Source organism: Garra rufa, chromosome 11, assembly GCF_049309525.1.
Source record: "Garra rufa chromosome 11, GarRuf1.0, whole genome shotgun sequence".
Taxonomy (NCBI): domain Eukaryota; kingdom Metazoa; phylum Chordata; class Actinopteri; order Cypriniformes; family Cyprinidae; genus Garra; species Garra rufa.
Genome location: NC_133371.1, coordinates 48,641,125 through 48,666,422, shown reverse-complemented (window position 1 = coordinate 48,666,422; position 25,298 = coordinate 48,641,125). Strand labels below are relative to the sequence as shown.

The window sequence follows — 25,298 nt, the reverse complement described above, 5'->3', positions numbered from 1 at the left end:
AACCAGCTCCGCCCACATCCTGCCTTTTTGCCCATTTTCGATTATGACACACGGTGATGTGATTCCAATATGGCGACAGTCGAATCCTGCCCACTATAGGCTTCAAAATCGCTCTTCAGAATCCTACAGGTGACTTCACTGACACTACATCCATATTTTTTTACAGTCTACGGTGCTAACACAATATATTGACACTTTGGACAAGTTCACTTAGGTTGTACTCACTTTTGTTGCCAGCTATTTTGACAATGACAACAAACCTCAGTTTGGGATACCCTTGCATAAAGTAATGTTTAAGACACGTCATGATGTTGAGTGGAATATATTTTGGGTCAAAAGTTATCTAAGAGTAATTAAGGAGTAGTAAGAATATATTACGTATTATGTGTAATCCAATAGATTACATGACAAACTATCATTTCTGTCATGTACTTTGTAATCAGTAACAGAGTGAATGGAGTCAGAGTTTATAGAAGGTTTCTAGGAACTTTCTTCCTATTTCTATGATTTCCTGTCTCCTTTAATGTGCATCTGTGGAATTTTATTTTTATCTAGTACACTTTATTGTCATCATAAAAGCTAAAATTGTAGTTTATTGCACATTATTACGATAATTACCCACTGACTTTTAAAATAAAGATATCTGTTTCTGTTTCAGTGTTCCCATATCTTACTCAAAAGTTGTGTAAATTGTGAAATGTTCACAAATGTGACCCTGGAGCACCAAACCAGTCGTAAGTAGCACAGGTATATTTGTAGCAATAAACAAAAATACATTGTACGGGTCAAAATTATAATTTTTTAGATGCCACAAATCATTTGGATATTAAGATCATGTTCTATGAAGATATTTAGTAAATTTCCTACCGTAAATATATCAAAATGTAATTTTTGATTAGAAATATCCATTGCTAATTTTACAACTTTAAAACACGATTTTCTCAATATTTATTTATTTATTTGCACTCCAGATTTTTGAATAGTTGTATCTCGATCAAATATCTTGTTCCATCCTAACAAACCATACATCAATGGTAAGCTTATTTATTTAGCTTTCAGATGATGTACACATCTCAATTTACAAAAAAAAAAAAAGAAAAAAAAAAAGAACTTATGACTGGTTTTGTAGTCACAGGTTCACAAATGTTCACAATAAATTGCATTGTGGTGTGGAAAACTAACGAAATGTGAATTAACCCAATTAGAGAAGATCCCTTTTGGAAATAAATGATCTTGTTACAAAAAAAAAAAATAAAAAATACAAATGTATTTTATAGTTTTCCTCATATCTCTTTCACAGATATTTGTTACTCTAGACCACAAAACCACTCATGAGGGTCTTTTTTATTGAATAAATAAGCTTTCCATTAATTTATGGTTTGTAAGGATAGGACAGTATTTGGTTGAGATACAACTGTTTGAAAATCTAAAATCTGAGGGTGCAAATAAATCTAAATATTAAAGTTGTCCAAGCAATGCATACAGTATTAGTACTCAAAAATTCAATTTTGATATATTTACAATAGGAAATGTACAAAATATCTTCATGGAACATGATCTTTACTTAACATCCTAATGATTTTTGGCATAAAAGAAAAAAATATCATTTTGACCCATACAATGTTAGCTATTATTACAAATATAGTTATACTTAAGACTGGTTTTGTGCTTCAGTGTCACATTTTAGTTTGCATTAACTTACTGTGACCTACAAAAGACAACAAATGTTACAAATATTTTTTATTGTTTTTGAGTTGCTGGAGATACAATATTTCCCAGATAAGTATAATAATATTTCAAACTGAAAATGGCTTATTATCAAAAGGAATCCAGCAAAATCCAGTAACGTCCCGCGTGTTCTCGCGATAGTTGAGTGAGCGGGGACGCGCGCCTGAGAGGAGCAGCAGTGATGGCGGACGAGGAGCTGACGCTGGACCTAACTGACACCAAACATGAAGAAACAGGCGATTCTCCCGCTGACGAAGAAGACGCGGAGTCCCAACAGACAGAGGACAACACTAATGGAGTTAAAACGTAACTGAGAGCTCTTTAAAACTCAAATCTTGCGTGTGTCTCGTCCATTACGCGCGTATTGTTAGCGAGGCCTGTGCGCGAGCAGAGCGCCATTCATAGTGCCAAGGAAACGCGTTAGTTTTTTCCTTCATATCAGTTTGTGTTCATAGTGCATGTGTCTGAAGACATATCCTCTAGTTCTCCGTTTCTCTCGGTGTGTATTTTTCTGTCGTTTGTTTGTTTTGAGGCGCTGAGTTCGTTAGTGGCGCGCGCCAATCAGAACGGTAACCCATAGCAACCGCCCCATCCTCTGCCATTGATCAACAGAGGCCGCCTACTTTAGCAACGGCCGAAAGATTTTTCCTGTTTAGTTTTCGTTAACGATTGATAAACCAATGAACCAACCCGACCGGATGAGTCACAACATTACAAACTTTGAACTGAAGCTAAAAAAGAAGTATTTGGGACAAAGATACATTCGCAGTGCTTGATATGAGTGGGCGGAGCTAGAGTTTGCAGTTCTTTGATTGGTTGAGATTTCTCTGCTGAATCATGGGTAATGTAGTTTCTCAACTGGATTCCAGCTGTTAAACATTATTATTTAGAAATTAGTTGAAATAACGGCGTCCGCAAACGCAAAAATCATCGGTTAATAACCTCGTAGTTCACAGTAGGTCTGTGTTTAGCGGTTATGATTTAGTTTGTAAATCAGTTCCCTCGACAGGAGTCTGACGCAATCTATTTCGTCTGAAAAGTGCTGCTTATAAATTAAAGTTTATGCTTATAGGCCCGGTTTCACAGACAGGGCTTAGACTAAGCCAGGATTAGCAGATAGTTCAATTAGGATATTTAAGTAATTTTTATGAACATACTTAGAAAAAAACATTACTGGTGTGCATCTTGAGACAAAACAAAGACACCGATATATTTTAAGATCAGTCAGTGCAAGTTTCTTTCAGTTCAAACAGCTCAGACTTACATTTTAGTCTAGGACTAGGTCTGTGAAACCGGGCCATAGTGTTTTAATTTTAAAGAATATTTTATTTTTAATTAGAAAATGTGCTTGTGTTTTATAAACATTTTTTACAAAATAATTGCACTTGTAGTGTTCAATTTTTTTAAGTTTATACCTGTAGTGTTTTCCAAATTTTTATAAAAAAAAAAAAAAAACACTGCAGCTCAGATTGGGATCAGTAACATTATTTTTTTTTAAGCTCCTATGCTCCTATGCTCATCAAAGTTTCATTCATTTGATCAAAAATACAGAAGTAATATGAAATATTACAATTGAACATTTATTTTAATATACTTTTAATACACTTTAAAATATAATTTATTGCTGTGATGCAAAGCTGAATTTTCAACATCATTACTGCAGTCTTCAGTGTCACATGATCCTTCAGAAATCATTCTAATATGCTGATTTAGTACTTTTATTATCAATGTTGGAAACAGTTGTGCTGCTTAATATTTTTTGGCACCTGTGATACTTTTTTTTTTAGGATTCTATAGTTAAAAAGAACTGCATTTATTCAAAATAGAAATCTTTTCTAAGAATATAAGTCTTTACTATTACTTTTTACCAGTTTAACACATCCTCACTGAATAAAAGTATTAATTTTAAAAGTGTTAAGTATTAAGAGAAAGAAAGAAAAAATGTACTGACCCCAAACTTTGAACAAGGTGTTTATTGTCACAAAAGTTTTCTATTTTAAATAAATGCTGTTCTTTTTAACGTTTTATTTATCAAAGAATTTTGAAAAAAGTATACTTGTAGTGTTCTATTTAAAAGGAAATGACAAATTAAGTTTATACTTTTAGTGTCTTTTTTATAAAAATAAAATAAAACTTAAAGTGTCTTAAAACACTGCAAGTGTGTGTGTGTGTGTGTGTGTGTGTGTATGTATGTATGTATGTATGTATGTATGTGTGTGTGTGTGTGTGTGTGTGTGTGTGTGTGTGTGTGTATATATATATATATATATATATATATATATATATATATATATATATATATATATATATTTTAGGGCTGGGCGATTAATCAAAAAGTAATCGACATTCAGAACCTATAATCGATCAAGTTTTTCCAGGTCAATTATTTCAATTACTTTCCCTTTAAAAACACTACTGCGTGTGGAGTCACGTGAACCCGCTCCGTTACGTTATTCCGCCGACATGTCGATGGAGAGCTTAAGCAGTATTTATACAGTAAGAAGTATTTACAGGATATACAAGAGTAATTTTATTTAGAAGAGATACTGCTTATTTTCTACTTTTAATATTTATTATTATTTTATAAATAATTTATTTTGTTTCCAACAGTGCAAGTTATTTATTTTCACTAATTTAAGAAAAATGTGACTTTTCGTTTTAAGCAATGTGTGCTTTAATTTCAGTTGTTCAACACTGATGTTCAATAAATAATCATAGATAGTAGATAGTGTGTGCACCCTTCATTCAAAAATCTCTCACTTGTAATATGTGAGCATATTTACTGTACAAAACTTGTCAGTGAACTATGAGGGCAAAAAAATAAATATTATTTAAATATAATTAAATATAATTTTATTAATGAATAAAATAATCGTTCATTAATCGTAATCGGGTTAAAATGTTCAATTAATCGAGATTTTGATTTTAGGCCAAATCGCCCAGCCCTAATATATATATACATACACATACATACACACACACACACACACACACACACACACACACACACACACACACACACACACACACACACACACACACACACACACACACACACACACACAGTAGTCAACATTTGAGGTGGATCAAAAAAGTTCATCAAAGTTGTCCTAGGTTAAAAAATGGGTATTGTTTTTGTTTTAGGACAACTTTGATGAAAGGTTTTGATCCACTTCAAATGTTGACTACTGTATGTGTGTGTGTATATATATATATTAGGGGTGTGACGAGATCTCATGGCACGAGATCTCACGATATTCCGATGTGTCCCACGAGATCTGACTGGTCTCGCGAGAACGTGACGATATCATGGCAATACATTTTGCAATGTTTACATTAGAGCTGCATGACTAATGGTTAAAATATCACTATTTCTATTCAAACACCCACGCGATCTTATTCACGGATGACAACGATTCAGCGATGTCTATTACAACTGTTTCACGCGCTCCACTGACGCTTATGATGTGAAAGTTATTGAAGACGTTCAAATCTGCATTCTTACTGCTGCTGTTTCAGAAAGAAACAGTCTTTTTAACCACATAATCATCAATGTTTCTTTGTTACAGACATTTAAATAACATAAGTACTGGGATAAAAGCTTATAGTTTGGAAATAAACACTTATTGTCTACAGTAACGATCAAAACGAAAGTATCTTCTAACACGTCTGTAGTGTAACGTTTATCCTCTTCACCAGGAGATAGCGGCAACTACACGTTTAAAAAAAAAAGTATTTGTCATTTAATTATACATTCAAGAGATTCCAATAGTAAAGCAAGCCTTTATTAATTGAGACATGGGCTCCTTCATTTTTATTTATTATTTTAATTATTATTTTTAGAACCACTAGTAAATTACATAATTTTGTTTAGATTTCTAATCCTTTTTTTCTTCTGAATCGTGATCTCCAGTTTATAAAAGAAAATTGTTTTTCAGTTTACCCAGAATCATGTAGCATTAGTTTACATTTTTATTACTGCATATAATTCATTAAAATATACGTTTGATTTCGTAAAGTACAAGTTCTTATCAAAATGCACCTACACTGTTTTGCATTTTGTTTACTGCTGAATAAAATACTATTTTCCCCTATATATTTCATTATTGAGGATTTATTTAAAAAAATTAAAAAAAAAAAAATCTTGTCTCATCCCGTGAGATAAGTGTCTCGTCACACCCCTAATATATATATATATATATAATATTATTTTTATTTATTTTCTATTCATTTTTTTTTTCTTTTTTTCACCAATAGAGAAAATGTATTATAATTATTTTTTTATTTATTTATTTTTTTTCCTGTGTTTGGGATAAAGAACAAATACTACGGGTCAAAGACTTTTAGGGCAAAAAAATATAAATAGTAAACATTAATTAGAAAGCAGTTAGAAAGCAACATATTTCTCCTGTAAATGTGTTCTGGTGCATTTTAGGTTGTTAGCTTTTCATACGATTTCTGTGTGTTTCTAAAGAAGGGTTTTTTGTTCTGTGAGTTAACCATGTCTCCTCTCTTTGTGTGTTTGCAGCGATGCAGAGGAGAAGCCGGAGCCCAAAGAGAAGAGCCGAAAGTCGCACCGCTACCATCCCTACAAAGAGCGTCACGGAGGCGGCGGCTCGGCGGACAAGAAGGCCGCCCACAGGAACCGGGTGTTCATTAGCAATATCCCTTATGATATGAAGTGGCAGGCAATTAAAGATCTAATGCGCGAGAAAGGTAACCCACGCAGAGACAGAGCTGCGTCCCGTCCCGTCCTCTCCTTCTCTCAGCTTTAGCTCGTTCAGTCTGTGTCGATGTAGAGAAGCGTGTGGCCAGGGGAGTTGACTGTGTTCTGGTGTGAATATGCCTGTGTTCTGGTGGTATTTGCTGTAGTCATTCACTGTAGAGATGATACTGATGTTGAAGGATTGTACAGGTGGGTGGCCTTGTGATTTTTCAACCTGTGTACAGTACCTGCCTAGAGGAATGAATGTAGCGCTAGAGCGGCCGGGTGTCGGCTACGCAGGTGCCGTTCGAGGAGCGGCCGCAGGGCTCAGGTGTATGTTTGTGTTTCACTGGGCTTTTCTTAGGGCTGGACAATAATTCTATATCAATATATATCGCCATATTTTTTTTTTTCAAAAACGGTGATATGATTTTTAAACGCATTTCTTATATTTCGATATGCATTAGCAGTGTTTTCCATACATTTGATTTATTTGTGTCATTTGACTTCGTTAAATAAACCCAAGAACGGAGCCGGTGTTTAATGTGAAGGTCAAAGACATAAAAGGGTTTAAGTATAAATTGTTGTTTTTCTAAAAAAAAAAAAAAAAAAAAAAAAAAAGTTTTCTGTTTAATTTAATAGCATTTTTGTTTTTCTGAGCAAAAAATTAATATAAATTTTTTCCCTAATTTACAGAAGACACCCACAAAAATGTCATTCAGTGTCAATCTTGTCAGGCATATTTACAACAAAAATCAGTTTATGACATTAAAAGACTTACTTTCACCCCAAATACTAGTTAGTTATGATTCTACATGTTCAGTAAGAATTTTTACTCATTTAAAACGCAATGAAATGTAAAATGCTCCCTTATTCTTTTCTTTATTTTAATATGTACAAAGCAGAATAAACATGTTTTTTTGAATTTTTACATTAATATTGTGTTACACTAAATGACAATGTAACATTATTTCAACCAAAATTTGACATTTTATTCTCCAAAACTTATTTGAAACCTTAAAAGTAGACACTTACATTTAATCACTTACATAAAATAAATTTGTAAAATTCTTTGACGTGGACATCTTAATGTCTTTGACCCATGAATGTATCTCTGAAGGGAACCGACTGTCTTCTGAAAAGTTGGGATGGCAGTTTCACTTGATCTAATATTATTATGTTGGCTTGGAGAGCCAACATACTGTTATGCTATTTAAACTTATTATTATTCTTATGAGACAAAATTTTTCTATACGCTACTCCTCCTAGGCCTTTAATGCCACAAGCCCCAAACTTGGCAGAGACTTGGGCCCCGGCTGCGAGATTGTTGCTGTATCTTTTTAGACTGATCAGACTTACAGTTTATTTATTATTAATTTTTGAATATGAAAAATGTCCCATAGACTTACATGGGCTGAGAAAAAATGCCCCCTCTAAAGGAGCAATTCACTCCACTGAACGGGCGGGGGGAGTGACCTTTTACCTAGTTTCACTTTGAAATCGGTGGAAAATACAAATAAATACCGCCTTTAATATTAAAATATTCCGATTTAATTTACTAAACCCATTAGAACACATCAAGAGCTAAATTCAGCTGTTTGTGAGCTGTTTTATTTCAAAGTTAAAAAAACGTCTTTTAAAAGCATTTAAATAAAAACAGGCCAGCGATTCTACACAATAAATATAGAAGAACATTTTAAAGAGCTACATTGAGTGCATATGAGCTGTTTCATAGGTTTAACTAACTAACATGGGATGCGGCTCAGAAATTATTGAAATAAATACATTTCATGCTTTAAATTGATTAAAAGATGTCTATATCAGATAAATGCTGTTCTTCTGAACTTTCTATTAAAGACACCTGAAAGAAATCGACATAATAATAATAATGTTTTTGGAGCAGCAAATAAGAATATTAGAATTATTTCTGAAGGATCATGTGACTGGAGTAATGATGCTGAAAATTCAGCTTTGAAATCACAGGATTAAATTAGGTTTTAAAAAATAGTATTTATGTTAAAAGTACAAATATTTCACAATATTAATGCTTTTGCTGTATTTTGGATCAAATGAATGCAGGCTTGATGAGCAGAAGAGAATTCTTTAAAAGAAATGTTAATGTTCCAAGTCTAACATACATCGTTAGAAATTAAAAATATTAATATTAATAACGTAAGTCTTATTTGACAGTGATTTCACGTTTCTTATTTCTTGTATGAAGACTTAATACAAGTAAATATGAATATTAATTTATTTATTTTTTTAGAAGCCATACCGATACCAATTATTTGCATGTTTATGTGCCCGATTACCGATATGCAGAACCGATATTTGTTTACTGTTATAAAATAAATAAATGTAAGTCCATACTTCACTTTGATTATTCCTTCTTTCAGTCATTTAAAAAAAAAAAAAAAAAAATATATATATATATATATATATATATATATATATATATATGTGACCCTGGACCACAAAACCAGTCATAAGGTTAAATTTGACAAAACTGAGATTTATACATCATATGAAAGCTCAATAAATAAGCTTTCTATTGATGTATGGTTTGTTAGGATAGGACAATATTTGGCTGAGATACATCTATTTGAAATCAGAAATCTGAGGATGCAAAAAAATCAAAAATACTGAGAAAATCACCTTTAAAGTTGTCCAAATTAGGTTCTTAACAATGCATATTACAAATCAAAAATTACATTTTGATATGTTTACAGTTGGAATTTTACAAAAAATCTTCATGGAACATGAACTTAACTTAATTTCTTAATGATTTTTGGCATAAAAGAAAAATCTAAAATTTTGACCCATACAATGTATTTTTGGCTATTGCTACAAATATACCCCAGCGACTTAAGACTGGTTTTGTGGTCCAGGGTCACATATATATAACAAACAAAACATTGTATTTTATTGCATTTCTTAACTGGTATGTTGAGAAATATTCATTTTTTTTGTCATTCTGCATTCTGACAGCGCTGTTTATCTTTGCATTTGCACAGAACTATACTCAACATGCCTTTTTTTGCGGAGATAATAAATAATTTCAACTGATGAATCTGATATTACAAAACCGATATCCGATTATGGTAAAATATGGGTAAACCGATATATCGGCCGGTCTTTAGTTATGGGCATTCTTGGCAGTTTTTCTGAGTTGTTTTTTAAATATTGTTTATATGGCTATTGGAATCATATCATATCGGCCGAAACGAATAAATATATGGTGATATAAATTTTGTCCCTATTGTCCAGCCCTAGCTTTTCTACCTGTAGCGTTGCAGCCAGGGCGACCCTGTGTTGAGACCACTGGTGATTTAAATGCCTTGTTCTCTGTGGTATTTTCCCTTTGTATGTCTCATGTAGTTGGTGAGGTTACATACGTGGAACTCTTTAAGGATGGAGAAGGAAAGTCAAGGGTAAGTGCTGGTGACTCTGCGCTGCCTGCGCGAGGTTTGAAAGGCCTCCGCAGCCTCACTCTCATGTGCTCGGGGCCGGTAGAGCCGATTTACGGTCGTACCTTTGACCTCGGGACGGTGTGTTGATGTGTAGCGTTACCGTAAAGCCCATTAAGACGATTATTTGGATGTCCTTTAAATTGGTGGTGACCCGTTTGGCTGGGGTCCATCTGTCTCTCTCACATCTGATGATTGCTTAGGTGTTTTTGATTTGGACTTAACTGACCTTACGAGAGTCATCTGTGTCAGGTGTCTTTCCTTAAACCCCTTCATCCATCTGTCTCTTTCCTTTCTCTCTCTTCCTCTGTCCCGTAACAACAGATCCAGTTTCATTTGCCCCGAGTTCATTTGCTTTCATTCGTCCATCTCACTGTAGCCACGTCCAAATGAAATGCTCCAAACAGCTAAAGTAGAGTCATGAGCATGAGCTGTAATTGATCTTTCTGAAGCACTAATGATCAGTCAATCAGATCTTTCTCTTTGTGCTGAAGCGCTTTGAACTGATGTGGTTCTGATCATGTTCTTTCTTGTCCTTCTCTCGCCTCCTCCTCCTCCTCGTTCTTCCGGGACGTGCTCCTGCAGGGCTGCGGGTAAGAACCGCCGTGGAGAAATTTATCAGACGCTAGCATCAAAGATTCAAGTAGAAATTATTCATATTTTTCCCAAACATTTAAAAATAAAGGTACTTAAATTATTATATAAGTAATTATTATTAATTATTAATTATTATTCAGATTTTTCCAAGCATTGACAAAATTAATCAAACTTTGAACCATTATTTATTTATTTTTTACTGTTTTTAGTGCTTGGGAAAATCTAAATGATATGTTAATAAATAAATGTTAATATGTTAAATGTTAATAAGCTAGAATTTAAATTAAAAATCTATGATCAAATTTTTTTTACTTCTTTTTAGTGCTTGGAAAAATCTAAATGATATTGTAATAAAAAATTTTTAAAAAATAAAGAAATGGTAACAAATAAAATGTAAATAAATTAGGGCCGGGACTCGATTAAAAAATTTAATCTAATTAATTAGAGGCTTTGTAATTAATTAATCGAAATTAATCGCATGTAAATATTTGACCTGAGAACAGTGAGAATTAAGAATTTTACATGGATTTTTAGTATACCATTGAATAATGACTGAATACATAAGCTTAAGCAACAAAATATTGCTTATTTTTGTTCAACCAAGTCCACCAGACCAGTACAATATTGCCATTAAATGTAGCAAGAGGCACGTTCTTTAACGAGTCTTTCATTCCGAGAACTCTGCTCTTGTGTTTGCTTAATTATGCATTTAAACGTTAATGACCAAACCTATCATTACAAAAGTTGCTGCACATGGAATATAATGCGGATAACATTTAAAAAATAGTTTTTATCAGGTTACACACTGATTATTTATCACTCAAACCCCTTTCTCTACCTGTCCGTTGGTCGCGTATATCCTCCATGTTTGTAGTTTTTTAACACTTTTTATGCGTGTTTGTAGTTCTAATCGAATCCTCGTTCACGGCGCAGTGTGTTGCGGGCAATATTAGCAGTTAAAAGTGTGCATTGATCGTTAAGTAGTAGACCATCCGGGAATCTTTGGAATACTTTTTAAACATACTACGATTTGGGACATACAATACTATTTAGGACGGACGTCTTTGGCTTGTCTGAACGCTAGTTTGTGCTCCAGTATAATCGGTCCGCCTAATCTCATCCAGTGAGAAACGTTCCGCGGTGCAAAACTTAGTGCGATTAAAATGCGTTAAAAAATTTTAACGCGTTATTTTTGTGTAATTAATTAATCTAAATTAACGCGTTAAAGTCCCGGCCCTAAAATAAATGTTAATAGTAATATTTATTTAAATAAGCTAAAAAGTTCAAAAATAATTTATGAACATTTTTATTTTTACTATTTTTAGTGCTTGAAAAATCTAAATGATATAGTAATAAAAATGGTAATAAATTAAGGGTAATAAATAAAATGTAAATGTTAATAGTAATATTTATTTAAATAAGCTAGAATTTAAATAAAAAAATTATGAGCGCATTTTTTACTCTTTTTAGTGCTTGGAAAAATCTAAATGATATTGTAATAAAAAAATTTAAAAAATAAAGAAATGGTAATAAATAAAATGTAAATAAATGTTAATAGTAATATTTATTTAAGCTAAAAAGTTCAAAAATAATTTATGAACATTTTTATTTTTACTGTTTTTAGTGCTTGAAAAATCTAAATGATATAGTAATAAAAATGGTAATAAATAAATTAACGGTAATAAATAAAATGTAAATGTTAATAGCAATATTTATTTAAATAAGCTAGAATTTAAATAAATTATGAACACATTTTTTACTCTTTTTAGTGCTTGGAAAAAACTAAATGATATGGTAATAAAAGTAGTAATAAATAAAATGTTAATAAATTTTATAGTGATATTTATTTAAATAAGCTAGAATAAAAAAAAATTAGGAACCATTTTCTTTTACTCTTTTTAGTGCTTGGAAAAATCTAAATTACATGGTAATAAAACTGGTAATAAATAAAATGTAAATAAATGTTAATAGTAATACTTATTTAAATAAGCTAGAATGTATTTAGTGATGATAAAGACATTTATGATGTTTACAAAATATTTCTATTTCAGGTAAATGCTGTTCTTCTGAACTTTCTATTCATCAAAGAAACCTAAAAAAATATTCTACTCGGCTGTTTTCAACCAAAATAATAATAAAAGATTTTTTTTTTTTTACCAGCAAATCAGTATATTAGAATGATTCCTGACGGATCATGTGACACTGAAGACTGGAGTAATGATGCTGAAAATTCAGCTTTAAAATCATAAACTTGAATATTTATAATATTCAAGTTTAAATGATAATAATTATTACTAGTATTTTTCAAACATTTAAAAAGGTAAAAAAAAGGTTTTTAAATAGTTTTCTAAGCAGTAATTAAAATATTTTTTTTCCCAAGATTTGTTTAGTTAAATTAACTGTGAATAAATTTAAATTATTTAATATTATATTAGTTATTTAATAGTAATAGTAATATTTCTTTAGGTGTCTTGACAGCAGTATGACATAATTAAGTAATAATAATAATAGTTATTTTTATTCCAAACCTTGAAAAAAATTAACTTAAATGTTTTATAGAAATGATTTACCGGTATATTCTAAGCACTGAGAAAAGTCATCAGCTGTAAAAAAAAAATATCAAAATATAAATAAGCTAAAACAATGGGATGATTCCTTCAAGTATTTGTTCAGGTAGTTAACAGCCGTGACAAGTATTCAAGAAAGAAATATTATTGTTTTTATTTTTCCAAGCAGTTTTGAAAAAAGTAATCAACTGTAATACAAAGTCTCTTTATTTTACAGAGTGTTCTGTTCTAAGCAGTACCGATTTAGTGACAGCTGCTCTTGTCTTTCAGTGTGGTTGAGTTCAAAGATGAAGAGTTTGTGAAGAAAGCCATTGAGGTCATGAGCAAACATGATCTGAACGGACGGCCGCTGAACATCAAGGAGGTAAACGCTCATCCTTGTTCATCCAGTGTGTGTTAGTCCAAACGCTTCCTGACGTGTGTCTGTTTCAGGATCCGGACGGTGAGCATGCGCGACGCGTCCTGCAGAGATCGGGCCGGATGTACGGAAGCGGCCGAGGGCAGGACAGCGGTCCGTCTGGAATGAACGTTCCTCCTTCTATCGCCAACAACCCCAACATCCCTCCAGAGATCATCAGTGCGCTGCAGGCCGGACGGCTGGGAACCACTGTGTTTGTCGCCAACGTGAGTCTGAATGCATCACGCAAGTCCTAAAGTCTTACAAAATCTTAATTTGATCTCTACTACAAATTAAAGCCTAAAAAGGTCTTACATCATAAAATTATGGCATTAAATGTTGCTAAAGTGCAAAAAATAAGTAAGTTCTCTCAGTGTTTTTGTCTTGTTTTCTAGTATAAATATCTAAACATCCTTAAATAAATCATCTGAGTAAATAAGCTGTTTGGTTTGTTAGGATAGGACAATTTTTGGCTATACAACTATTTGAAAATCTAGAATCTGAGAGTGCAAAAAAAAAATCAAAATACTAAGAAAATCATTTTTAAAGTTGTCCAAATGAAGTTCTTAGCAATGCATATTACAAATCAAAAAGTTTCGATATATGCTAGGACATTTACAAAATATCTTCATCAGGGTGTCTGCAGGTCCTTAAAAAGTCTTAAATAACTATTTCCTAATAAAAGGTCTTAAAAAGTCTTAAAATGTCTTCAATTCAGATTCGATGGGTCTTAAATATTTTTGGTCACATTGCCAAAAAATATCTTCAGTTATTGGACACAACGAAGATTCCCCCAAACATTTCTAGTTTATAAATTCATAAATGTATTTAAAACATTAATCTTATAACATTATTACATTTGCAGTGTAAAAAAAAATCTGCCTGGTAACAGCCCTATAGAATTTATTATTTGAATTTTAATGTAATAATTTGAAATAAAAGGTGATGCATACATTCAAAAAGTAAAAAAAAAAATAGGCCTTTATAAAGGTAAATAAAAAATATGCTGATTTAAATATATTATAGTTAAACACAGGTTAAAATAGTGCTTATAAAATATTTTTTTGTGTGGAATATTGTCTGCTGATATGGAAAGTTCACTGTATTTTGTAGCAATAAATGCGTTAAATATTACATATACTGTATGTATGTAATATAATGTGTATTTCCATTACAGGTTTAGGTCTTAAATTTTATATAAGGTGGTATCAAAATGTCTGTAATGATTTCAGATTCGATGGGTCTTAAATATTTTTGGTCACATTTACCGCTAAAATATCTTCACTCATTGGACAGAACGAAGATTCCCCCTAACATTTCTACTTTGTAAATTCATAAATGTATTTAAAACATTAATCTTATAACATTATTTATATATTACTTATTGCACTTGTAATTTTGAAGTGTAATTGATTTAATCTGCCTGGTAACAGCCCTATAGAATTTATTATTTTAATTTAATTTAATTTTATTGTTTCAAGTTGAAATGAAAGTTGATGCATACATTAAAAAAGTTTTCAAAAATAGGCCTTTATAAAAGTAAGTAAAAAATATGCTGATTTAAGTATGTTAAAGCTGAACAACGATGAAAGTATTGCTTATAAAAGATTTTTGTCTGCTGATATGGACAGTTCACTGTATATTGTAGTAATAAACACATTAAATATTACATACACTGTATTTGTGTAATATAATGTGTATTTCTGTTACAGGTTTGTGTCTTAAATTTCATATAAGCCGGTATTAAAAAGGTCTTAAAAAGTCTTAAATTTCACCCTGTTCATGGAACCTGATCTTCATTTAATATCCTACTGATTTGTGACATAAAAGAAAAATCAATAATTTTGACCCATACAATAGTTGGCTATTGCTACAAATATACTATTGCTACTTAAGTTTTTTTTTTCTTTCTGAGAAGCTGAGCAAAATTAAGTGAGTTTATGATTAAAACAATAAAAAGGCAACGAGTCATCTTGTAAATTTTTCTGAGCTCATTTTTCAAATATTTGTTCATGTTTTAATTGTAAACTTACTTTATTTGACCATTTTCTGAGAAAACAAGACGACTTATTTAATGTCATTTTGCTTCTCCAGTAAATGAATCTTTGAGAATCATTAGACATTTGCACTGAAAAACATGTTTGTGTTTTGGTCTCTGTCGACTGCAGCTGGACTTTAAGGTGGGCTGGAAGAAGCTGAAGGAGGTGTTCGGTATGGCGGGGACGGTGAGGAGGGCCGACGTCAAAGAAGACAAAGACGGGAAGAGTCGAGGGATGGGGACGGTCACCTTCGAGCAGCCGCTGGAGGCCGTACAGGCCATCTGTATCCTCTCAACCTGAACCTCCGCATCCAGAAATAGTGCATGAAGTGCATAATGAAAGAATTAGTTTTATTTGTTTATTAAGATTAATTTATCTGTTCATGCATTTACTGAGAATCAAACCCAGGTAAAACTTTAGTACAGAAAGTAATGATTAAAAAATGAAAGGATGAAAAGAGTGAACATTTTAATTCATGTACTGTGCAGTTAATCAAAATTCAGTTTCGATTTCGGCTTTAAACAAGATAAAACGATTATTGCTCCCGATTCCGCCCCGTTTGTGCGCTTTCGCTCCTCTATAAAAGGCTAATTTCACATGCAAATCAGTCAGATTACGTAATGTGACTTGCATAAAATGGGATGTGCTTTATAACATGATTTATTAATGTTTATTTGATGTCGTGTTTTTAAAAGCATGAAAGAGAATTTGCGCTGTTCTGTGTATGCGCTCAGAGACTAAACAGAACAGACAAGTGAAGTGAACGTTTAGCTAAAGATGTGTGCCTAAACGCTCAAATACATGCAAATATTGGTGATTATTCTTGTAAACCGTCGTCAATTAACAGTTGAGAAATGAAAATGAAATGCGTATGTAACAGTATATTGGATACATGCAGCTCTTAAAGTGGTAAAATTCCTTCTGCCATCTCTTTGCTTAATGTTTATCAAATCAAAGATCATACATTTTTTTTTATTGCTCTCTTTAAATTAATCAATCTTATATAGTTCTGGACCCACTCATGATCATGTTAAATAATCGTGATTATGGTTTTTGCCAAAATCGAGCAGCCCTAATACATTCCCCAGTTGATTAACTCTTTTTATCACTCCATAAATGGGAAAATACTGTCAGCAGACAGAAAATATACATTTTTAGCATGAATTTAGGAGTAAAATGTGATATACACTGCTGCTCAAAAGTTTTGAATCAGTAAGATTTTTAACTGTTTTTAAAGATGTTTCTTATGCTCATCAAGGCTGAAATTATTCAAAAATAGAGAAAAAATGTAATATTGTGAAATGTTTTTTTAAATTATATATATATATATATATATAATATATTTTAAATTAATTTTTTCTTGTGATACAAAGCTAAATTTTCAGCATCATTACTTTTTTCTTGGAACCTTTTTTTATTAGTTTTCTCCTTAGCATTCTGTAACAAATAAAAAGTTGAAAAGAACAGCATTTATTTCAAATTGATAGTTGATAGTTTGTAACAATATAAACTAGTATGTAAAAGATTGAGGTCAGTAAATGTTTCTTTCTTTTTAAGAAAGTATAATACTTGTATTCAGCAAGGATGGTGTTCAACTGATAGATTTAAAGTCTTATATTGTTAGAAAAGATTTATATTTTGATTAATTGGTGTTCTTTTTAACTTTTTATTCATCAAAGAATCCTGAAAAAAGTATCACAGGTTCCAAAAATAATATTAAAGAGCACAACTGTTTCCAACATTGAAAATAAAAGTAATTAATCAGCATATTAGCATGATTTCTGAAGAATCATGTGACAACGAAAACTGAAGTAATGGCTGATAAAAATTCAGCTTTGCATCTCAGGGATAAATTATATTTTTAAAAATATTAATATAGAACACCATTATTTTAAACTGTAATAATGTTTCAGAATATAGTTTTTTTCTATATTTTTGATCAAATAAATCTAGCCTTAATGAGCATATAAGAATAAAAAAAAAAAAAAACATAAGTCTTACTGATCCCAAACTTTTGAGCAGCGGTGTAATGAAATCTGAACAAACCTTTAGAATGTAGAGAGGAATAAAACTAAAGTTTGGTGTGTGTAAGAGATGGATTGAGATTGAAATCTGCAGAGGCAAATAGATAAAATAAACACATTTTCTTTCCATAAGTCTGAAAGAAGACATGATATGGAAAAATACTAACCATAAATTGAGCAGTGCATGAAACAAACACTGGGTTTGCCTGTAGTGTCTCTCTTTAAAATTGTAAATGTTTTATGTGCCGTTTATTTATAGGCTTATTAGAGCATCACATCATTATCTTTGCCACAGTTAATCTAATTCTGTTGGAATCATTTTCGACCTTCTAGTTTTTCTGGGTCACTTATTAGTGTGTACTGCTCTTAGGGTGTAAACAGTGTTTTTGAGCATCAGATGGTGTCTTCCTTTACTCACGGTCACAGCCATGTTCAACAATCAGATGCTGTTTGACAGACAGATGCATGTGAAAATGGTGAGCCGCTAGAGTGTTTATTTTTTCCTCTGCAGTATGTATGTGTTTATGAGGCTCGACATTCATTTATCTGTTGGTTTTACTGTAGGATGAAAAATCACTTCCACCAGATGACTTCAGGCCTGCAGAGAAACCGCCACAGTTACCCAGTAAGAGCTTTGTTGTGTGCTTGTTAGGGATAAATAAATATATAATATAATATTTTATATATATTTTGCCCCTCAAAGGTTTGATGTTTCTTAAGCTCGTCAAGGCAGCATTTATTTGATAAAAAATACAGAACAAAATAATATTGTGAAATATTATTTCAGTTTAAAATAACTGTTTTCTATGTGAATGTATTTTAAAATGTAATTTATTCCTGTGATCAAAGCTGAATTTTCAGCATCATTACTCCAGTCTTCAGTGTCACATGATCCTTCAGAAATCATTCAGATATGCTGATTTGTTATCAATGTTAAAAACAGCTGTTCTGCATAATATTTTTAGGATTCTATGATCAATAAAAAGTGAAAAAAAGAACAGCGTCTATTTAAAATAGAAAGGTTTTCTAACAATATACACTACTGTTCATAAGTTTAGGGACAGTACATTTTATTCTTTTTTTTTAAGAAATTAATTATTTTATTCACCAAAGATGTGTTAAATTAATAAAAAGTGATTAAAAAGCATGGATTTACAATGTTAGAAAATATTGATATTTAGAATAAATGCTGTTCTTTTAATTATTCTGTTCTGTTATTCATTAAAGAATCCTGTAATCAGAATCACAGCTTATTATAATAAAAAAATAATAATAATAATTTATATTTATCTTTTCATGCATTTGCATGTCTATATGTGACCCTGGACCACAAAACTAGTTTCAAGTAGCACAGGTATATTTGTAGCAATAGCCAAAAATATATTGTGTGGGTCAAAATTATACATTTTTCTTTCATGCCAAAATTCATTAGGATATTAAGTAAAGATCATGTTCCGTGAGGATATTTTGTAAATTTCCTACCGTAAATATATCAGAATTGTATTTTTGATTAGTAAGCACTTTTTTGAACATTTGGACAACTTTAAAGACGATTTTCTCAATATTTAGTTTTTTTTTGCACCCTTAGACTCCTGATTTTCAAACTACACATCAATGGAAAGTGTATTAATTTAGCCTTCAAATGTTGTTTGCATCTCAATAAAAATAGACCCTTATTTTGTGGTCCAGAGTCACATATATATTGTGTATAATAAACGTGTTTTGCAGGAGGTCTGGGTGGAGTCGGGATGGGTTTGGGTCCTGGTGGTCAGCCAATAAATGCCAACCGTCTCAGTGGAGGAGGCGTCGGCTCCATGGGACCTGGAGGTGTGTTCGTGTTTGCTTAATTATTCATGCAAATATTGCACTGTACACTTTATTTTTAAAGCATGCATGCTTACATGAATAAAGTATAATTTATTTGCATGCAAAGTAAAGCAAGTGTCATTGAATCAAGTGGTTTTAATTGATATATTTAAATGCACAGTTCAGATTGATTCACTGAATAATGATAGTGTGCTCAGTTCATCAGCTGAAATGAATCTAATTGACTGGAACAGCATTTTTGCTACTAATGCTACTTCAATCAGAAGTTTACATTTGATGCTACTAAAAAGTATCTGAATGCTGATGAAGATTATTAAACATGATGTGATTTTTAATGGCTGAATAAAAAAGAGCTTAAAACTGCTGGGATTGATGAGTTAAAGTAGGATTGGTTGTTTTCCAGGGATGGATGGGCCGGGATGCAGCAACATGAACCGCATGAGTGGTGAGAGTCACGTTCATCTGGAGTAGATCTGTCAGAGATCATGTGAGGACGCTCATCTGAGAGTGTGTGTGTGTGTTTAGGGATGGGTGGAGGCTTCTCTGGGATGGACTGTATGGGTGGAATGGGAGGATTCGGTGGCAGAGACATGGGACCCATGGGCCGAATGGGAGGTAAAACATCATTCCATTAGTCTGAATGTCTGACAGCATTAATCAAATCTAATCACATGTATTTCTGTAAAGTCATTCTAGGACAAATCTATTAAATTTCAGAATTTGCATTTTTTTTTTTTGAAGACAAAGACTAATATAAATATTGATGAAATCCAAAATATGAGATGAATGTGTAATATTTTGTAGAGGAGGGTTAAAATGACCATTTTCACCTGAGATTTGGAGCTAAATACAGGAGGATAAAAATGACTTCAGAAAAATGGCAGCATCATTGCATTATTATTACACAGAGATTATTATATGTTAGTAAAATTAGTTTACTTTAGCAATCTTTGCTGCATTATTTGTGACCCTGGAGCACAAAACCAGTCTTAAGTAGCACAGGTATATTTGTAGCAATAGCCAAAAATACATTGTATGGGTCAAAATTATCGATTTTTCTTTTATGCCAAAAGTCATTAGGATATTAAGATCATGTTCCATGAAGATATTTAGTAAACTTCCTACCATAAATGTATCAACTTAATTTTTGATTAGTAACATGCATTGCTAAGAACTTTATTTGGACAACTGTAAAGACGATTTTCTCAATATTTAGATTTTTTTGCACCCTCAGATTTCAGATCTCGGCTAAATATTGTCCTATCCTAAAAAACTGAGCATTATAACTGGTTTCATTGTCCAAGGTCACATATGCCAATGGAGGCAGGTCAAAAATATGAAAAATGCAGTTTTCATGTTTCGTTTCTGAAGTTTTGCATGCCTGCAACTCAAGTAGTATTAAAAATATATTAATATCCTTTTAGATGTTAGTACTTAACACACTTTTCTTTTGATATCTTAATTTTTAAGGCTGTATGTGGTTCATTTCCAGAGATATTGGGACCATTGTGAGTCCATGAGTTCTTTGTTAAATTGGTCACATTTTTAGTAGTCATAAACCAAACCCACTTTGCATTTACCTGAAATTTTTTTCTTATAATGGTAAATGGCTGAAGAACAAAAAATGCTGAAACTAAAATGTATATCTTGTTTTACTCTGTCTTAACTGCATAGAACATGCCTGAGCCTTGTCTGAGTGACAAAAATGATATTTTCCCAAAGTCTAGAATTAAAGAAGTTTTAAAGTTATTTCTGTGTAATTGTGGATTTTGGTTGCCAACAAAAGTTTCTTTTGATATGTTTATTTGTAAGGCCCTATATGGTTCAATCCCAGAGATTTGAGGACATAAGTGTTGCTCCATGGGCAAATTTTCAATGGTCAGAAAACATTAAACCAAAAAGTTTGCCAGGCACCTCTGGTTTAAATCAGCTTTACAAAGATAAACAGGATAATAACAGAATCAGTGATGTAAGCTGGATCAAATATGAGACAGATTCAGCTGTGACTATAATGTGTTCTTCAGATGAGTTTTGCTCACTCATGTTTGTGCACAGATATGTATCGCTCTGGAATGACGGGGATGGACAGAGACTTTGGCAGAAGTGACATGGGAATGAACCGCCCGTTCGGAGACTCGTTTGGAGGACTGGGTGTGTACAGCTGTTTGTGTGCATGCTTTTTTACACTTGAGTTGATGGTGATGTTGACTCTGTTCTCTTTATCCTCAGGTGGAGGATATTCTGGAATGGGGAATGCTGGGATGGGACCCATGGGGTCTGGATTAGGTCACTCATTTTATGCTCTCACGCACAAAATTACTTTAATTTAATATATCAGTAGACCACTATCCTGTGACCAATGTGTTTATAAAGTCATTAAATCAAATTCATTTCAAGTCATAATTCATAATTTCGTAATTGTAAAACATAGTCATAATTTTGACTTTTTATCTCATAAATCGAAATTGTGAGATAAATCAAAATTATGAGATTAAAAAAAATTAAATTATGAGATAAAAAAATTAAACTATGAGATAAGAAAAATTAAATTATGAGATAAAAATGTAAACCTAAGTCATAATTTTGACTTTCTATCTCGTAATTATGACTTAAGTATGTCATCATTTCAACTTTGTATCTCATAATTTTGACTTCCTCATAATTATCACTTAAGTATGTCATCATTTCAGCATTTTATCTCGTAATTACGACTTTTAAAGTCAGAATTTTTACTTTGTATCTTGTACTTATGTCTTAAGTCATCATTTCAACTTTTTATCTGGTAATTAAGTATATCATAATTTTTACTTTTTATATAGTAATTGACCTAAGTATATTATAATTTCGACTCTTTTATCTCATAATTTTGACTTCCTCGTAATTATCACTGTCATAATTTTGACATTTTATCTCGTAATTACGACTTTTAGGCCCGTTTCATAGACAGGGCTTAGCCTAAGACAGGATTAGGCCGTAGTTCAATTAAGACATTTAAGTAGTTTTTATAAATGTGCCTTAAAAAACATTACTGGTGTGCATCTTGAGACAAAACAAAAGCACTGATATATTACAAGATCAGTCAGTGCAAGTTTCTTTCAGCTGAAACAACTCAGACTTACATTTTAGTCTAGGACTAGGCTTAAGCCATGTCTGTGAAAACCGGGCAATAAAGACCTACTTCTAACTTTGTATCTCGTAATTATGACTTAAGTCAGAATTTTGATATAGTAAATCAGAATTTACACTTTTTATCTTGTAATTATGACTTAAGTATGTCATAATTTTGACTTTTTATCTCATAATTTTGACTTTCTCATAATTATCACTTATGTCATATTTACATTTTATCTCGTAATTACGACTTTTAATCTTGTAATTATGATTTAAGTATGTCATAATTTTGATTTAGTCATAATTAAATTTTTTTATCTCATAATTTAGACTTGGGTATATCATAATTTAGACTTCTGCCAAGTCAGATCATACGAGAGCTGCGGAAACACACACAACCCTTATCAAACACACTTCAGTAACTTCGACTTCGATTTATCTCATAATTTAGATTTATCTCAAAATTTCGACTTAAATCATAATTTCGACTTCTCATAATTATGACTTAAGTATATCAAAATTTCGATTTATCTCATAATTTCGACTTATCTCAATTTCGACTTAAGTCATAATTATGAGATAAATCTAAATTATGAGATAAGTCGAAATTATGAGATAAATCGAAATTTTGAGATAAGTATATCAAAATTTCGACTTCTCATAATTTAGATTTATCGAAATTTATGCTTATCTCATAATTTCGATTTATCTCATAATTATGACTTAAGTATATCAAAATTTCGACTTATCTCATAATTTCGATTTATCTCAAAATTTCGATTTATCTCATAATTTCGACATATCTCATAATTTCGATTTATCTCAAAATTTTGATTTATCTCATAATTATGACATAAGTATATCAAAATTGATTTATCTCATAATTATGACTTAAGTATATCAAAATTTCAACTTATCTCGTAATTACAATTTAAGTCATAATTTCGACGTATTAAGTCATAATTAGATATACCCAAGTCTAATTTTGACTTGGTCATAATTTTGACTTTTTATCTCATAATTTTGACTTTTAAAGTCATAATTTCAATTTACAAAGTCATAATTCAGACTTTTTTAAGCATGATTTCCTGGCGGAAATGGGCTTTCATAGAAGTGTTGCTAATATAAAACATTTATATTCAGGGATCATTTTGATGTGTTGTGTTCCATTCAATTTATTCCTTAAATTTTCTTTACCTGATCTTTAAAAGCTCTTAATTTTTTTTTTTTTTTTTTTTTTTTTTTTTTTTTCAGGTGGAGGAGGAGGGATGGTGAACATGGGAATGGACCGCATGAATTCTGGCTTTGACCGGATGGGTGGGAACATGGACATGGGGCGTGGCTTCGGCCAATACGGAGGTGGCTCAGGTCACATGGGTGGAATGAGCGACAGGGGGGCGGGGTCTAAGGCCGGATGCCAGATCTTTGTGAGAAATGTAAGTATGACAATAATTGAATATGATTGTGTGTGTTACTGAAGTGTTTGATAAGGGTTGTGTGTGTTTCCGCAGCTCTCGTATGATCTGACTTGGCAGAAGCTCAAGGAGAAGTTCAGTCACTGTGGTACGTCTCTCTTATTTCTGAAATGGCACTGTGTAATACAAACATAAAAATGAACATGTCTGTGTTGTTCAGGTCAGGTGATGTACGCTGAAATAAAGATGGAGAACGGCAAATCCAAAGGCTGCGGGACGGTGCGTTTCGACTCTCCGGAGAGCGCTGAGAAAGCCTGTCGGATGATGAACGGAACCAAGATCAACGGACGAGAGGTTGATGTTCGTATCGACCGCAATGCTTAAACCACACACACACACACACACACGCACACACACACACACACACACACACACACACACACATCACAGAGCCCAGCTTTTGTTTTGTTTTAAAAACATCATGACTGTCATATCAGCACTCTCACCAGCCGCTTTAGCTCCATGTGTTAGTGACCACCTCTCTTTCTTTTTCTTTTTTTGTAAACATTTTAATTTGTGGGACATTCGTCTCAAACTCAATTTTAAAAAAATAAAAGCTGGCTGTTGTAAATTCAGTCTGGGTCTCAGTTTGTCAGATCTCACATTGAAGATTTACTGTAGAATTCTCGACTGGAGCACAAAACAAGTCGTAAGTAGCAATAGCCAAAAATACATTGTATCGATTCTTCTTTTATGCCAAAAATCATCAGGATATTGTCCTATTCTAACAAACCACACATCAATGGAAAGCTTGCTTATTTGGCTTTTTCAGATGATGTATAAATCTCAATTTCAGAAAATTGACCCTTAGGACTGGTTTGTGGTCCAGGGTCATATATTTAGAAATTTTATCTTATTTTGTTCCAAAAATACTTGCTTAAGATGAAACTTCATATTTTTAAAGGTCATTGTAAATAGTTTTACGTAATTTAAAATACATTTTCAAAAATGTGTGACTAGTTAAGTTGGAGTTCATTACATTATTAAATAGCTACATGAAATACAAATAGTGGATAAAGTAAATTCAATTAATTTCATTTTCACATCTCATACTACATTAAAAAAAAGTGTGAATATAGGCCAGGGCTGCTCAACCCTGCTCCTGGAGATCTACCTACCTGCAGACTTTTGCTCCAACACAGCTGTCTGTAATTATCCAGGGCTACCTAAGAGATTAATGAGCTGCTTCAGGTGTGTTTGATTAGGGTTGGAGCTGAACTTTGTAGGATAGATCTCCAGGAACAGGGTTGGGCACCGCTGATATAGGCATACTTACTAGTGTGAGGCTTTAAATTTGTGTTGAGACAACCATATGAAAGGAGGAAACAAAACCTGTTCATTGTCTTAAATTTTAAAGAAAT

At 32.1% G+C, this 25,298-nt stretch overlaps 1 protein-coding gene across 1 annotated transcript; it reads left to right on the top strand.

The window, feature by feature from the left end:
- The first annotated feature begins 1,887 nt into the window (after positions 1-1,887).
- On the top strand, positions 1,888-24,512 carry LOC141345448 (myelin expression factor 2-like). Its single transcript, XM_073850301.1, has 17 exons — positions 1,888-2,034; positions 6,257-6,444; positions 9,812-9,864; positions 10,486-10,493; positions 13,335-13,428; positions 13,497-13,688; positions 15,630-15,783; positions 17,951-18,000; positions 18,089-18,149; positions 19,253-19,351; positions 19,755-19,796; positions 19,877-19,966; positions 21,407-21,502; positions 21,581-21,637; positions 23,717-23,898; positions 23,974-24,025; positions 24,098-24,512. Exons 1-17 carry the CDS (start codon positions 1,910-1,912, stop codon positions 24,259-24,261), a joined length of 1,707 nt encoding a protein of 568 aa, XP_073706402.1. The 5' UTR covers positions 1,888-1,909; the 3' UTR covers positions 24,262-24,512.
- Positions 24,513-25,298: the final 786 nt, after the last annotated feature.

Coding starts and splice junctions, on each gene's coding strand:
- LOC141345448 (XM_073850301.1), top strand. CDS start 1,910: ATGGCGGACGAGGAGCTGACGCTGGACCTAACTGACACCAAACATGAA. Junction 19,797..19,876: donor CAACATGAACCGCATGAGTG/GTGAGAGTCACG, acceptor GTGTGTGTTTAG/GGATGGGTGGAGGCTTCTCT. Junction 24,026..24,097: donor GGAGAAGTTCAGTCACTGTG/GTACGTCTCTCT, acceptor TGTGTTGTTCAG/GTCAGGTGATGTACGCTGAA.